Genomic DNA, 17,746 nt, shown 5'->3' with positions numbered 1-17,746 from the left:
TTTCATTTTTGAAAAAAGACAAAGTCCTATCTCAGGCTAAAATAGTTCATCCATGTAAAAAGGGTCTGATAATGCATTTTAGATATTTTATGTGTGAATCAGAGGACAGTTATCTATATTTAATCAACAAACACATATGTAGATAATTTATTTCTGCTGGGCAAGATTTGCATCCTTATCTGCTTGTATTTTGTACTGTCTGCCTTGTGAATCTGAGGCAAAAATTAAGCACTTTGTGCAAAAAGGATAAAAAATAGCAGAAAAAATAGCCTCATAATTTTCCATATTAGTATCGTATTAAGTATCAGTGGTAATACTTCTGAGACACTGGAAGAGTTGACCGTGATAAAAGAAGTTTATACTTCAGCTTCCTATTTTTTCAATTAAGAGAAGTTATAAAAAAAGATTAGCTGGTAATGTTATAAACCTGTTTAAAAATAATTATTGCAATAAGCACATTTCTGATTTCATGTTTTACAAATAAACAAAATTGCATTAAAAGATTGACATACTTGCAACAATTTATAACTGTTATTTAAAGCAACAGCTTAAAAACAACATATATCTTTCTGTGAGCCAAAAGAAATAACTGGCCTGAAGTTATGACATTTCTTTTTCCATTGCTGACATTTGCTAATGTTAGCCTCTAAGCCCCTGCAGCCTCAAGGTGCCCTGCTCCCATGCTGATCTCACTTAGTATTTTACAATCTAGACTATTTCCAAATGTAAAGTAGTTTCCTAATAAACAGGATTTTAATAGTTTAGAAATGGCATTAAATGGCCCTTCTTCACATTACGCATTCCAGAAGTAGTGGTAGTTTTTCCTATTTTGTGTGTCTGTTTTAAATGGACAAGAACCATTGTACTGTGCAGGAACGTTGTGAAAAGGTCAGTTTTAAATGTTAAATGCATGACTGTAAAACATAGTTCCTCTAGACTGTTGGTATCTAACTCCAAAATAAGCATAAGCAAAAAGTAATGAAAAACTTTACCTATGAAAAAACTTAAACCTTTTTACCAAGATCAAACAACATCAGCATGAACCAGAACCTTTTTGTTTCAACCGTGTTGTACCCATCAGTTTCCTGAAAATCAGTAATCCAACCTAAATAAAGACATGGTAGAAATATAGTTCTGAGAAAACAAGAATAACATTCTTTGCAATTATCCCTTTTTATTTTAAATTGTTGGAATTTGTAAAGTATGTGTTTATATAAATATTATAATTAATTTGATTATTGGTCAAGCATGAATTAGGTGATTACTAAAGCTCATTATGAGCCCCATTTAGTGGGAAGGACTCAGGTTTTGCCAGATAACTCTTCAAACTAATGACTGAACTCCACAGATACTGATGCAGCAATAAAACATACTCATTTTTATTTAAAATATCAACGCACACTTTTCCTTTGTGTTACCGTGTCCTAATTATTCACAGATGGCACACTGTCTTTCTTCATTTTTGCTCATAATAATCACATATGACAGGTCTAAATGAGGATGTTTGTTTTTGCCTCTAATTGGTCATTTTACCATTCTGGGATCCATTCTCCTCATGTGCAAGACAGGTTTTGGGCTACCAAAGCAGCGTTTTGGTCTGGCCAAAGGTGCACACTCCAGTCTTTTTCCTGACGGCCGTCTGTTCTTTAATGTGGTGAAAAGTCAGCTTTACTGCTGCTGAGTAGGTGGAAACCTGCACCTTGGATTTTCAGGATGGATCAGGCTGCACTATGAAGCTCTGAACTGATCCAAATTTCTCATTGAGAAGTAAAAATGAATTATTTCTGATGCAAACATGAGCAGATCCTTGCAACACAGTTCCTTTTATAAACATTATAAATCTGTGAACATTACTGTAGTGTGGACACTTGGAAATTCCCTACACAATAAAAAACAAGAAAGGTGATGCTCGAGTACATCGCTTAATATTAAAATAATTATTAATCCACCTCAGCAGTTATTTTTAAAATTACGATTTTGACATTAGAAAATATTTTTTTTTTTTAGTAGAGTGGTGGAGACTCAGTTGTACCTTATTAATGGACTAAGTATGCCAGCAGATTAAAAATGAATTTTTTTGCTAATTTGTAGTCCACCCTTTTTATCTGTGTTTGTACAGTCACCCTGTTTGCCATAGTTCGCTTAGGGAAAGTATTAAGTCATGGAAAGAAAAGCTAAAACTGTCCAAAACCTGGTGGTTTGCATGATCTAAAATTTTCATGGAAAAGACAAATATTGACAACATGATGTAAATTATTATATTGAAAATAGAAAAGCAATAGTCATTCTTAAAACTCCCAAAAATATGAATTACTTTATATTTTTTTGTAGCTTTATTTATGAAAGCTACTCAACACGTAGCTTTCCAACTAAGGTTTTTGTATGAATTACCCTAATATGAATGATGGATGGTGAGTGTTGTTTATGATTCTTGCAATTAATGACAATTTTAGTATCCTTATTATTAGTGCTGAACAATAATAGGCGGGGGTACAACAGCACTTCATATGCTCCACTCAGAAAGGTAGATTTAAGTCCTTTACTGTCATTTTGTAGCGACTCTAAATTAAGCAGTACTATAGGAAATTGTAAGTTTTTAAGCTTCACCTCCTGTGTAATAAAACCCAACTATGCCATTATACTGGTAACAGGCTCATGCCTAATTGCATAGTATTGCACTATCTTGTTAAGAAACAGTAAAAAAAATACTTACAAGTTCAAAGTATAAGTCAGTGCGAGCCACTCGGAGCTCATCAGCCTCCAGCCATTACTGTGCTGTATACTTCTGCCTCTGAGGACATGTCAAAACAATCAGTGAAAGACTGGAAGTTTTCTTTTCAGATTTTGCTTCCCCATTTTATTAAAATTTCCTCTTTTCCCGATAAAAATATTGTTTTTTAAATACTGAAAATATTAATTTAGTTTTTCTTTTAAATAAAGGTAATGAAACTGAAAAATCACACTTTTATTTCTGTCTATAGACATACAGTATGTGCATGTGGCATGTTTCTTTATTTTCTGTTTTACTCAAAACCGATACATCTTTGGCACATTTTTCTTCCATCATCGGTGTAAGTTGCATTTATTGAATCAAAAGTTACTTTGAACTATGTTGTAATTAGGAAACAAATATAAAAATACAGAATTATTCAAAATTTGCTAATCAGTCGAAAAAGCCAAAAATTGCCATTGGCCACGTCATCCCTTTTTATTCCCTTTTTTTTTTCTATTTCCCTACAACAGCAATCTCTTTATATGCAGAGAATATTTTCAGCCCCTCACTGATTTGAAAGCTTACACTGTGTATTGATTATGTACCTTCATTAATCATCATCTCTACTGCAGAGTTTGCTGTGGTTTATTGCTGACTGAGCTATTGGTTGATATGATCAGTGGCTTGCGATGAAAGAGATGGATAAATTATGCCAAAAGCAGCTGGTACATCGACCTTGTGGTTAAACATTTGTTTGTCAATAAAGGCCCCTAATGCTGCAGCAGCTTTCTTTTGTTATAGGCTGCTTACTGTTTCGCTGACATGAAATTATTTTGATATAAGGTTTAAACTGGTGCATCATGCAGACATTGCTTAAAAATATATTTTACCTGACATTTACAGGCTCATTGTGTATTTTGATTAGATTACATGAAGAAATCATAGTAACATAATTTGACTGGCATAGGGCACTTGTTATTTTGTTGGATCTCTACGATTTATTTTCTTAAAAATATTTTAGACCTGTTTCATTGATTCATATAACAGTGAATAAATTCATTACATGGAAGTTTGTGTTTGTAATGTAACAAAATGTGCAAAAGTTAAAGGAGAGTACATACTTTTGCTTGGCACTATGAATGTGTTTGAGGCTTGACTGTGGCTTAATTAACAAAAGTACATTTGTTCCAATACAGTGGGCAGATTTGGTTTGTATGCACTCCGGCCCCTGCAGGTTCACCATGAGAGGGATGAGAAGTTCACACTTTGCCTTCGTGGCTTAGCAGCAGGAATGCATGCTCTCTCTAGGTGGTGCAGCTGCTTTCATTGATTATTGGGACAAAACTGGGTTGTTGCACGCTGAGAGTAAACGCATCGTGTCTGTGATGTGTGCAGATCCCCAAAATTCACCTATTCCCCCAGATCTTTACAAGCACTGTGATAGTGACTCACAGTGCTTGTAAAGAGCATGTGTGCTCAGCCTATAAGCACACATGCCTTTTTGTTGCCTAACAGTGAATTAAAAGAAAGTTATCACAGTATATTATGTAGGAAAGAAAAAAAAAGGTAAACTAAAAGTTCGTGTTCCTGACAATGCAGCGTGTCTGCATTAGTAGTTAAAGGAAAGCAACTTACAGACCTTAAAGAAATAGATAAAATATGTTGTAATACAACATATGTAACATAAGTTTACAGGACAAACTATAACACTGATAACATTAATGGCACTAATGTTATTGTCCACAATAAAAAACTTGGGTTTTTCATATTTATTTAAATGGAAAACAGAATGTTTCTTTATCAATAGCTGCATTTCCATTGACCGTAAAACTGCTCAATTTGGAATTATGAAAAATATATTTGAAACAAGACAATTTTGAAAAAATCTTGGGTTTTTGCAATAGGATGAGGTGGATTTTCGGCCGTATCGAAATTTGTGTATTTCGAACAACTGTAATGGAAACACACACCTCATCTCAGCAACGCATTTTTGTTCACATAATTACATCTCGCTGAATATTTTTTCTTTCCAACCTTTTTTTATTTTTATTTTATTTTGTCTACAATTGCTACTCAGTGGTGGTTGTTGTGTGTCTTGTCTCTATGCTGCTGTAACTGCAAAATAATTTCCCTGCTGGGATGAATAAAGTAATTCTATTCTATTCTATTCTATTTTTTAATTTTTGGAAATCAAACTTAGTGTGGTGTCCATTTTATTACTTTATACCAACTTTTTTACTCATTGTTACATCAGTCTTATTTTTATTTTGATCATTTTACCTGTGTAAAAATGCCTTGTTGGAATAACATATATTGCTCTAAAGAAATAATTATTAGTCAGCATGTGGATGTCTCTGAATATAAAAGAACCGAGGTGTACATGGTGTGAAGCCTTTAAATGAACTGTGTAGAATGAAGAACAGATTTTATCATTACCTTGAGCCTGTTTTATTTCCCTTGAATGTGCGTAACTGCCTCACAGATTTATTCTTTTGCGCTATACATTTTCTCCACCCTCTGTGTCTTTGTCATTGTACCTATTGGTTTTTTCTTGCCATTGGTCCACCTTTCTTTCTATCCCTTCCTTTTTTATGTCAATGAATTTTTGTCTTCAGCTACTTTTAGTTTTCGGAGCTCTGATTGCAGAAAATTAATTGTTTTATATGCCCTTAATATTGCACTTCACTCAGACTTTAAAATCTGTAACAGATGTTCATCTCCAGGCAGATGACTGCACTGCCACACATCAGTCTCCCAACCCCCCTACAACATAAACAGCTCTAACAGGAAAGAGATCAACATGAAATAGAAAGGTCACTGTTGCAGTGTGGGCTTCATTCTTTATAATGTCTCGTCAGTGCAGCAGATTAGTAGAGCTCGGATGTTGTAGTTTATAGTTTATTATCATCTAATCCACAAGTTTCTCCTGGAAGTTTATTTTAAAGTATTTATGGCTAAATGTTCTGTTCTCTTTTAACATTCTTAAAACATTTAAAACTGCAGCCATAATTGAAAAGGCTCCCCTCAGCATGATGATGTCGCCACTAACTTGTTTGTAGGCATAAAAAATTCAGGTTTCATTTCATGTGACCAATGCGCCTTCCTCCACATGTCTGATGTGACTCCTGTATGGTTTGAGGGAAACTGCAAACAGGAATTCTCGTGGTTTTCTTTTAACAATTTGTTTAATTTCCTCTTTATTCTTCTATAAAGGGCGAATGTATGGATTAACTGAATAGGGACACTGTAGCTTGAATAGTGCTCTTGGCTGTTTTTCTGAAAATGCTGCCCTTACCCAGCTGTGGCTTGTGTGGAGCTTAGAGTCTGTCCCAGGAGGAAGGTGGCTAACACCTGGAATAGGCTACCTGTGCATTCCAGTCTATGTAACATACTGGTCTATTTCAACTTGATGCTTTCACAGTTTTGACAAAACCAACATCGAAGAGATTTTCTGGACTTTTTATTTACTATGCAGCATGTATATTTTATCATTGCAGTGACCTTTCCTAGAATGACCTGTGTGTACATATTCTGCAAATCAGGCGCTGAGAAACTTTATTTACAAGGTTTTCGGTGTGAGCAAGTGCAGGTATGTTGTTGACCATCATTTACCTTGGTCAAAACATGTTGCCTAGCAACCCAGACAGGCATTTGACTATAACCAACAGCACCACATTTTTTCACCCCAGTAGAGATTGAGGGAGTTTCTTAAATCCCCAAATTTATCACTGAACTAATACGGAAAAAAATCTATTTGATTTCAAATCATGTTTGACTCCAAATAATGTTTCTTTGTTTATCTGACTTTTAAACATATGATTGATGGAAAGCAAAACTGGGTTTTGATTCTTGGTTCTAATAAAAACAGACTGAAGTGCCATCAGTAAAGGAAAAAAGAAATTCTGCTACTTTATCAAATACATTGAACATGAAAAAACTAATAATTAATATTTTACTTTTATTCCATAGTCTTTCTCTTTAGTGTCATTAGGGAGACAAAGAAGACAAGTCAGGTGTAGGACATTATTTTTTCCCCCCGCAAAAAATTTCAATTTCTTTCTGGAAAGAAGTCATTAGGTAATTAAAGCAAGTATTGGAAGGGAAAAGATTTCACTGTCATGAACTGAATGAGTTAATGCCAGCTCTGCATCAAACCTGAGATCTGGCCCCAGGTGCAAACAATTTTCAGAATTCCCCTGCCATATTAAAAGGCAATGCCAGCATCAGGAAGAAGCCAGTGAATGACTGATAATTAAAGGAAAATGGATGCTCTAGCAGAGAAACCGATGTAAAGTAATTGGATGAAACCAAACTTGTATTGAGCTGTCTGAAGATTGTTTCCTAGACTTTGGGATGTGTGTGTGTTGGAAGCTGCCAGAAGAATGCTTAGTGCCTTCAGGGAAATTGGTATGAAGATAATTAGGCGAAAATGACTCACAGCGTTTCTTATTCCATGTTAGCTAACAATCCTTGCAGTGTTCAGTCACTAATTTGAGTTTAAATCGTGCAGTGAATTGGTCAGTGAGTGTTAGAAAGAGGAATACGGTGTTGCTGATTGTTTCCCTTCTGTATTTTAAGTCTGACTAACAATTATTTGTCTTGTATGCATGTTTTTAGGTTTTTTGAGAGGCATTACATACAGTACAGACCAAAAGTTTGGACACACAGTTGTGTCCAAACTTTTGGTCTGTACTGTACCTTGTATTTTTGTAGCTATTTTTTCCCTTTATGAACAGACAAATAAGAACAAGGCTCAGTGCACCATATATCTAGACCAGGGGTCTCAAACTCGCGGCTCGCGGGCCAACTGTGGCCCTTGGGACGATAGTTTGTGGCCCCCGCCTTAATATGAAAGTTTAATGTTAGTGCGGCCCGCGAGTTTGATATAATTGGCACTTTTCAGTGTTGTGTGCGGAGCTGAACGAACTTACCAATCATGGTGGAGTATATTGCTCTCGGGGGCGGGACATCGGCCGGGCCTATTTGCATTTTCTATTTGTCATTATTTGCATGCGATACATGCGCAATTTCCGCGGCCGTTCCCGCTTCACGTGCTCCAGCATCCAGTCTAGACCCGGAAGTTGCTGATCAGTGTAACGTAATTAAGGTTAGGCGCTGTAACGCTTGGGTTGTGTTTAAGGGAGGAGAGGAGGCGGCAGATTCGTCAGGATGGTCAAAAACTCACAACCACACTGGTACTGGGAATTCCACAGTGTTGTCCTTTAATAAATATGCTCTTCACCAACCTTACATAGCCCGGTTGAACGGCTGCTATATTATCAGACATGAAAATTGAGCAGCGTCCAAACAACCCGTAACATTACTAAAAAGTTAGGGAGCTAACATGTCCGTCTAGCACGTTTCTCCCACGCTCTCTACAGAGAAGCCGTGGCGCATACTTCTGACATCATTAGCAATACTAGAGTATCTTAAAGAGACACTACACAATTACGGCTGTTACAGCGCCTGACTACGGCCAAATATGGTAATAGGCAATCAGAAAGGTTCGGCTGAGGAGACCGTGTGTGTGAATGCGGCCCAGCCTCACCCAGACTCTACCTCCAGCGGCCCTGGGTAAATTGAGTTTGAGACCCCTGATCTAGACAGTTGAGATTAACAGTCCAACATAAAAGGAATATGTATATGTACATATCTGCCTACATATGCAATGTCAACTTAATCTTGACAAATCAAGAGCTTTATTCACTTTGACAGAAATGCTTTTATTTCTGCAGTTTATCTATCTCCTGTTCCATTCTGCCATCATCTGCAGATGTAACACCAAAGTAATTGAGTCTCTTTTCTTGTGGCAGAGACTGACCACAACTTGGAAGGAGCAGATAATGTTTTTAGACTAGGAACCATTGCCACAAAGAAAAAAATTTTCACAGAGAACTTCACACGCTAATGCTACGCAGTCAAAATGTTGTGGCTAACAGTTACCAGGAAAAAAAAATAAAAATAAATACATGAACCACAAAAAAAGCAAAGATGATACTCTGGATTTTCAAATGAGGGAATTTTGCCTTGAGATCCTGTTCACCACAAACTGGATCAGTTGCACCAGAAATAAGCTTGACTTTGTACAAGCAGACACAAAATTGTTCATTCCGATGACTTCACATTGAAAACAACAGAAAATCACTTCCTCTGCTGTTAGGTTAAACCTTGCCTGTCAGGCTGGACATCACTCTGCAGAACTCTCTGAGCGTTCTGGTGAATTTTAGCAAGACGCCTTGAAGCCAATCAGCTAAAAGAGGCATATCCACCTCGATGTTTAAGCAACGAGAGCTCTCGTCACGGATCTGACAGTTGATTAAAACTCAGTCCAATCACCTGAGATGTGACTTTGATGTATGAGGGCTGACTTCGTAAAATCTGCGCCTTCACCAGAACTGAATAAGTGAGTTGAAATTTGCATATTGCAGAACTGGTAAAAAAAAAAAAAAAAATCTAATCTCACATGGAGATGCATGGAAGAATGGGACTAATAAACAGGCTTATATTGGACATGACTACAAAAACTTCACTTTTATCAGTTGTTGTTGCTGTCTCTATCAGTTTATATTGTGAGCCATGATTTACATTTGTGACCTGCTGACATGTTAGAGTTAATAATCAAAATGCATACGCCTTTGTGATATACTCTTACGTTGCTCCTGTTTTGTCACTGTCGAGGTTTGAGTGACATGCAACAGTGCATCATAATGGCTTTGACAGGCAGATGTCTTGTGTGCTGTTGTGGCTGACTGATTGCAGTTGGTTGATTGTGATTGCACCACTTTAGTAAACGTTACATCTCCAGTTCATCTGATGCAGGTGCTGTTTGCCTCATTTTCAGTTTTTCAAAATTACTTTTTTTCTCCATTTTCTTGATTATGTGATTTTCCACAAACTGCTTAACTGTGCATTTCTGGATAAAAAAATTGTACATTTGTATTCAGGTGCCTGAAATTGATCCAAAGCTATTTTCTTCAGTATTTCAATAAAATACTTTGACAGTAAACTTTGTGAACCACATGAGACACATTTGAAGTATAGACTTATCTTTTGCACAAGAAAATGCAAGCACAATGTGCTTGCTCGTGTGTTTCATACCATGTTGCCAGCTCTCTCCTGCACAGCCACATGCTGTGAAACTCCTGTCAGAGGGGAGGTAAAGATAACAAAACATAATTGGAGCAATACTCAAGTTTGACCTGCCATGTCAGGATCTAAAAGCTGAAGTAAACTTTTGCTGCAAGTCGTGCGCTCTGAAAGGGTCTGTCACAGCAAAGAAAATAATCTGCTGGGACAGAAAAAACACAGCCCACTTATTGGGGAAATTTTAAGACCAAAAGGGAACCTTCATCATGAGTAAAACATCTCGTCAAACCAGACAAGACCAGCTGAAAACATGTTTAATTTGTATTGCCAAATGTCGAAGATGGTGTGTTTTTTCTATGTAGTCATCTCAGCTTGACATCTTTTATAGTGTTTATTTTCCTGTCCTGTTCAGTGATAGAAATAATCTCTTTCTGGAGCCCAGAGTGTTTAGATGATTACAGCTGTGCAAAAGCACTTAACTTATAACACAGTGGCAGAAGATTTTGTAGATATGTGGGTTAGTTCAGCTATAAAGTGCTTCACTGACTGCATTTTCGATAATTATTGTAAGATTCTTTTGTTCATAGCTTAGATGTCAATTTTAGTAACTAGATGTCAAATTCAGTGACTCTAAAACTCCATTAAAGTCCAAGCCTCCGTCCAGGCATCATTAGATTTTAGAATGAGCATACGCTAGCTTGTTAAAAGGCTCTGCACTCTGATGGTTTTACTTTTGTGAAAAAAAGAGATCCTTTGTCTACTTAGTCACCTGCATCCACAATTCAGTTTTACTCCAAAGCTCTCAAACATAATTATTTCTCCTTTTTGGCTTCAACTTTCCTTCCATTATGGTTTTAGGCAGCAGGAGTCTGTTGTGCCCTTGTCTGCTACGCCAACACATTTTCCCTGTTTCTGTTGACGATAAACAGTATTTGATACCAGTTTGAAAAATACCCATGGCCTCTGGTGTTTGTCTGCACAATGGAGCACTTGTCTTTGCCTGCTGAGAGAGAACGCCAATGGACAGACAGCTGTTGTTTGCAATTAGGGAGTCCCACTGAGGCCTTCAAAATATTTTTTTCTGTTAAATTTAACTGTAAAATTTGAAGGCTTTCTACATATATGTAATGCATTGGGAATGAGCATCCATGAAAAAGCAAGCAAACTGAAAAAAGTCAGAGTTTGGCAGAGGAGAAGACTAGTATTTCATTTAAATAAAAACAACAAAGTGTATTCTTATAGTTTTCTTTGATGAAGAGTTATTTTTGTTGTTTAAACTTAATAAGGATTAAATGAAGTTATCCTCTTACTCAACTTCAATGAGATGAAAATTTATTTTTCATTGCACAGCTGTAATCATCTAAACCCTCTGGGCTTCAGAAAGAGATTATTTATATCACTGAACAAGACAGTAAGGAAGATAATAAATAAAAAAGAAACATCTGCATTTAAGATAAAATCCTGACTGGCTGTCATTTTGGCATTCTAACAGGATATATCTACCTACAACAGCCTACAAATAAATATATGAAGATAAAACTGAAGTTTTGAAATTTGTTGTGTTAACTATTTCCCATTCATTTTCTGTTGGAAAAATAACAGAGCAGAATTAATTTGTTGTGGCGAGTTCAAGAGAGGACATCAGTACACATTCAGGTCAGGGTACACAAACAAAAGTATCTTCATATAAAGAAAAAGTATTATAAGTTGTCAGACTTCAACAAAACAGAACATGGGAGGTAATCTAGATGGCTTTGAATAATCAAGATGAATGAAAACGTGGAAAACAGTGCAGCAAATATGCTGCATTCCGTTAAAGCATTAAGATTTTCATTGTGACTTCATACAGAGCTTTTTCAAGTAATATATAAACTATTTAAATATTCTAAACAAATGGCCCTCAGGTGTTTTGTTTTAAACTCTTCTTTTGTTGTTGTTTATTTAAATACTTATGTACAGTGCCACAAGCATGACAGAAATTTATAAAATTATATAAATTTCTTATTATTATTCCTTATTATTTCTATTATTTATGTTTATTTGTGTATTTACTGTCATTGGTGACTATTTGGCCCCATGGGACTTTTCTTCCAAACATAATTTTCCTGAAGTTGTTGTGTCCTCAGTTGAACGTCTGAAGGGACGTTGAATAAGGCATTTAAATGATGTATCAGTGCTGGATGTTGCACATTGAGGTCCCATGTGCACTCAGGAAGACCAAAAGCAGAGTGAGAAAAGTACTCTGTTTTAATTCAGGCTCTCTGGACCAGATGCACTCAGTAAAGATTGGAACATTTTCATTTGAATACAGCCTGCAACAGTGACAGTTATGTAGAGGTGGGAATAGGTAGGCACTGACAGTTTCCGCAATCAGCTCACCTTTGATGAGTCAGAATGCTCGATCACTCTGGTAATTCTGTCAGACATGTAATTTCTTTTGACTCACAGAAAGGTAGTTTCAGAACAACTGGGACCATGACAGAATTTGGCCCAAAGAGACTGGGTGTCAGTCATTATAGTCACTGCTCTTTGGGTCTAATCAGTGTCAACTTAATCGCTCATTTCATACTGTTACCCGATAATGGAACGAGTCTGCAGAGGAGAGTTTCTATGAAAGCTTTGAATGAAAAATGTATTCTGAACCAGTGAGGGCAGTGAGTAAGCAGGGTCTTAAAATAATAAAAAAACTAACAACATTTATTTTGTCTTTATTTAAAAGTAATTTTCCTTTTTTGCACTGTGGGAGTGTGAAAAAGAATATACCCTCTTACTGATTTCCTTTTCTACTGCATGTTTGTTACTCTTCAGTGTTTCAGGGCATCAAACCAAATATTAGTCAAAGACAACACAAGTAAACAGAAAATGCAGTTATTTTTTAAATGCCATTTGGCTTTCTTGCACAATGACAATAAAGGAATTCTGATTGTGATTTATTTCAAAATTGCATGTTGTGTTTACTCGGGTTGTCTTTAAATTGGTTTAATGTTCTGAAATCGTGAATTGTGACAAACATGCAAAAAAAAAAGGAAATCAGGAAGGAGAAAAACACTTTTTCATATCACTTTAGATTAGTCACCTTTGTTAAAAAAAACCTTATGACAAAGCATTGAAATACATTAAAGTCCTTTAAACCTTGTAAAAGATAACAGTTATTTTCCCAGTGAATCTACAACTCGATTGTGTGTCTGTGGGCCTAGTTAAGGTTTCCGCCTGCTGATTGCACAGCAAATCAAAACTTAGCTACAGGTCAAAAGGTCGGGTGTAAATAAGGGCTACAGAATTACCTTTCTCTGTGCCTGTGAATGTTTACATTTGGCCATGCTCACTGACAAAGTTGTAAGTTTATGTGACACTTATGTAAAGAGTTTTTGTTTCACATCTGGAAATTCAGTTTTGAACTCATCATGCACTGTAAAGACGAGAAACAGGAGAAGAAATAGGGGAACTGCTTCTTTAGTTATACATGTATTATGGTCAGTTATACAATATCAGAATCACTGTGGTGAAAAACAATAAATTTAAACTGAAGACACTTCTTTCTCACAGTTATTTTTTATATTTTGTACATATTTTTGTAGAGCTTGTACTGAAATTAATGAAAACTCTAATTACTTTGATAAAAAAAATAAATTCAAGTGGCTTATTTGAGTCTTATAAAATATTTAATCTTACTGTGTTTTGCTCAGTGTAATCAGAACTCCACAGTCAGTTTGTCCTTTTACTTAGGAGGCTGTACTTTCAAACCTGCAAGTAAAATTGCCACACACTCTCAAAGTTTGAGTTTGTGCTTCCATTTATAAACAAAATGTAATTATTTTTTTAAAAATTGTCTGAAAATACAAGACAATTTGAAAATTAGTATCTTTAAGTGTTGAATTAACAGAATGTGATGTAGAGGTGACCAGAGTGAACTCTTCCTCTCCTCCAATGACTACTAAAGATAGACATCTGAATTTCCCAACCTTTCAGAAGTTTCAGGCATGACTGTTGCAAGTCAATGACTCGATGAAAACTGCTGATTTCCTGTACTCGATCTTTGCTTAAAATTTCAGGAGAATTTTTGGAGATATTAAAGTTATCTGGGTAAATAATGATCAACCTAAGCTTTGGGATGCCCTCCATACTCACCATCTGCAGCTTCTGGATCTGACTGATTTGTCATCAAACCCAGCAGACTTTTGTATGGAAAAGTATGCTTAAATTATATGCTTCATGTCACCATTTTGATCACATTAAAAGGTATATGCTGCTACAATGACATGGCTATCTGAGTCAGTTATCTGAGTCTCATTTAGAAGAAATGCTACGCTTTGTGTCCTGCAAATTTAAGATCAAAGAATATTAGTGGCTTTATTGAACCTGTGTCTTCGTTTTTCAGTAATAATACATTTGCTGAGAGAAACTGTCAGAGTTCCCATTTCATCTGATTAGCGCGTTGCAAACACTGATCAAAGAACAAGCCTCATTTGCATGTGATCACTTCAGCTTTGAACTTTAGACGCTGAGAGTCAAATAATTTGGCAGACAGGGATCAGGCACGACTTCTGCACCCATTGGGGAGCTAAATTAGCATAACACTGTCAACACTGACACAACATAAAATCCACAAAGACATTGTTCCATCAATTCTGGATTTTTTTTTGTGTGTGTGTAGGCTTGTAACATAAAGACATAAAATACTCATGTTGATAGAGACATTCTGACTCGTGCTGTTTATTACTACGTAAATATATGTATTTATTGTTTTTTTTTTATCACTGTCACAGTTCACTGTTCTTCTTTCCTGTCAATTCTTTAAGTGCTACAGATGGCAACCCTCAGGAGAATTACCTTAATGCATTACCAATGTCAAACAAGTCTCAGATTAAACACGCCATTTAAATAGACCTCTTACTCCACGCAGCTCTCTCTGTGAGCTTTAATTCATACCAGATTTTTTACTGCACCTTCAAATATCTTGTTAAGCCAGGCCAACGTTATACCCATAGTTACAAATGCTACATCTGCACATTTATTTGTATTTTTTGGGGGGGGATTATGAAAAAGAATATTATATGTGGCCTAAATGTTACCAGCCAAGGTCAGGAGAAAAACAATAAAAAAATTCCTGGCAGAGTAACCAAGTAGGTAGCCCTTTCTCTTTGACAAATGCTTATTTTATAGTGACCTTGCATGGTCTGAAACTACATTAGGTAGCTGTTCAAAAACAAGTGTAATCTTGTTTTTGAACATTTTTGTGTCATTATTAAGCTTGACTTTAACAGCAGATATTTGATTTACATTCGCACAACCTCCTGAAGAAAAAAGACTTTCCTTTATGGTAATGGTAAATGTCATGTACATGTATAGCGTTTTATTAAGTCTAGAAGATCCCATAGTGATTCACATATCCAGATACTCATCTGGTCACACATACATTCACATACTGATGGTGTCAAGCTACTGCATTGTGGACACAGCTCCCATTTAGCAGTCTGACAGAAGTGATGTACCGGAGCCACCGGGCCGACTGACCACCACCAGCAGGGAGGATGGGTGAAAAGTTTTGCCCAAGGATACAACGAGACAGACAATTCAGGGGCTCAAACTGGCAACCCACCAGTCTTAGGACACACCCCTAAGGCTTGTGCCAATGTTGCCCAGTCACCCTTTACTCCTCAAATCTGACAAATCACCAGGGTACCCAACCTCTGCAAGATCATGGAACCATAACACAGATCTTATAGCTTCAGTGTTCGATGGTGATGGAATTTTTCTGTAGCTTAGCCTTTAGCTGATTTTCTTGCTATGCTGAGGCAGAAGGACTTAATCTTTCCTGAAACAATGGTTCCAGACAAAAGACTGTCTTCACTGTGACATCCCCCTTAATTTCATTTTCTGATGCTTCTACTTTCCCCAGCAAAGACAGTAAATCTCTACAAGGTCACATCATGTTCAACTCCATCATTTATGTTTGAAAATTCTGCACTTTACAATAGATTAACATTTATTTTCTTTATTTTACAGAATCATTTTCAATTAAGAGAGTAACATGAATTTGCCCTTCATTATTGATACACTGCACAATAGCCTCATATTATTTAATAAAACAACAATTAAAGATTATTTTAAAATATAACATTCTGTTTATTACTGAAACTCTTTCAGTTTGGATTTGTGTATGATTACATACAAAACTTTGATTGGCATGTAGTTACATCATATTTGTGTTACTAGAAATATTCTGCCCTGTAGAAATCCAGATAGAGTTGTTCTTAAATGTTTACATTAGAAGAATATGATCCATTTGAATGAAAAGGAAAGTCTCATTTATGACTGGCCACGGCAATAACAAAACTTGTATCAGAATGTATGATCTGCCACAAAGAGGGTGTTTTGAAAGCAAATGAAAGCTAGTATTTAGCAAAAAAAATCTCATAAAAGTGCAGCAACCAATGTAAGTAGTTTCTAAATAAATTAAGGAATAAACAAAGGCTATCATACTGGGATAGGTGCTCCCAATGATGAATTCACAAACATTTACCTATGGCATTTAGAAACTTACTGTAGTTTTTTCCACAGAGGTTTTGCACATTAAGTTTTGTGTAAAATCTTTCTAAAAATGCTTTTACCAAATGTCACAGATGAGAGTTTTGATTGCCAAACCATCCTGAGCTGACTTTCCTGCAGGTGTCTCTGGTTTCGTCTTTTTCTCAGGTGCAGCTGCTATAGCTGCTAATACTGCCACATCTGTTTACATCTCAATTTATTACTAATCAAGCACAAATGTGAAACCTATTACTCTCCGTGGTATTAAACTTTTTGAGTGCCTATGTAGGTGGAAGCAATCAGTAAGAGCAGAATAGCAGACATTACTTGAATAAACATGTCTCTCACTACACGATAGCAAATCACAAAAACGCATAATTTTTTGTCTTCACATATTTTTCAGCATTTTTACTTGCCTAAGTGCAGCCAAAATAAACTAATTTCATTCTCAGTATTTTATAAATAGTTTGTCACTTTCAGCATGTAAAATAATGTGGCTTTTTCTGTGGTTTTCAGTGACAGCATGCCAAAGCGGCTGGCACTCATCTGCTTCCTGTCTCTGGTCATGCTGATGAGCGTCTTGGGAAACCTGCTGGTCATGGTGGCCGTCTGCAAAGACAGACAACTCAGGTGGGTTTGCGCTTTATCACCTTTTCATGTAAAGATTATATAGATTTGATTGTTTATTTGATACAATCTTGTTTCTATATAGTAGATTTAAATAAAAAATACTCTAAGGAAGATCAGGAAGCTCCTTTCTCTTTCCAATCCATTACTTTCCATATTACATTTTGTAACAAAGTATCTCTTGTGTACAGTTAGTTTTTAATCCCACCTAAGACAAACATCTGGAATCTTACTAGCAAAACTTTTGCTTTTAATGTTTCAATTCAATAAGGAGATGAAAAAGATGAACAACATTTTTTTATATGAAACACTTTTGCGTTTCATATAAAGATTTTCTTTAAACATTGAGGACAAATCTCGACAGGGTTTACTTGAGGCAGAAAAATAAATTGACTTCTGTTATGGACAAAATGGATTACAGCAAACTTGGTTCTGTAGTCTTTTCATTCAGATAAGAAACTCAAGCAGTGCGCATGAAGCTGTGGCGACTGTGATAGAGCTAGCAGGCAGACCTCCTCACATGGGAGCTGCTGTCACTGTGATCTCTGATTTTTTTTGTCCCTCACTCTCCTCCTGTCCTCTCTTCTGCTCTTTTGTGTCATTTCTTTTTTTCTCTCATTCTCTCTCTCGCTTCCCATCTTTGTTTTTTCTTATCTCGTGACACCTGATAGCTCAGGGTGACCTCTGTCTTGTCATGTTGACATGAAGGATTGTCTGTTTGCAGATGCACATTGAAAGATTGCAGTGAGGCCAGATGTTTGTTTATTTGAACAATGAAAATCAGTTGACTTT

The 17,746-nt window shown here is 36.1% G+C and overlaps 1 protein-coding gene across 4 annotated transcripts in view; it reads left to right on the top strand.

Moving 5' to 3' along the window:
• The window catches only part of htr4 (5-hydroxytryptamine receptor 4), a 139,445-nt gene that overhangs the window by 58,230 nt on the left and 63,469 nt on the right, over nucleotides 1-17,746 (top strand). For all 4 annotated transcript variants that reach the window (XM_023328141.1, XM_023328144.1, XM_023328143.1 and 1 more), the window contains one exon: nucleotides 16,844-16,957. In XM_023328141.1, the coding sequence (XP_023183909.1) occupies nucleotides 16,844-16,957 (114 nt within the window). The remainder of the gene's footprint in view (nucleotides 1-16,843; nucleotides 16,958-17,746) is intronic.

Source organism: Xiphophorus maculatus, chromosome 23 (assembly GCF_002775205.1).
Source record: "Xiphophorus maculatus strain JP 163 A chromosome 23, X_maculatus-5.0-male, whole genome shotgun sequence".
NCBI lineage: Eukaryota > Metazoa > Chordata > Actinopteri > Cyprinodontiformes > Poeciliidae > Xiphophorus > Xiphophorus maculatus.
Note: the sequence above shows the minus strand (reverse complement) of the source record. Positions and strands in the feature narration are given on the sequence as shown.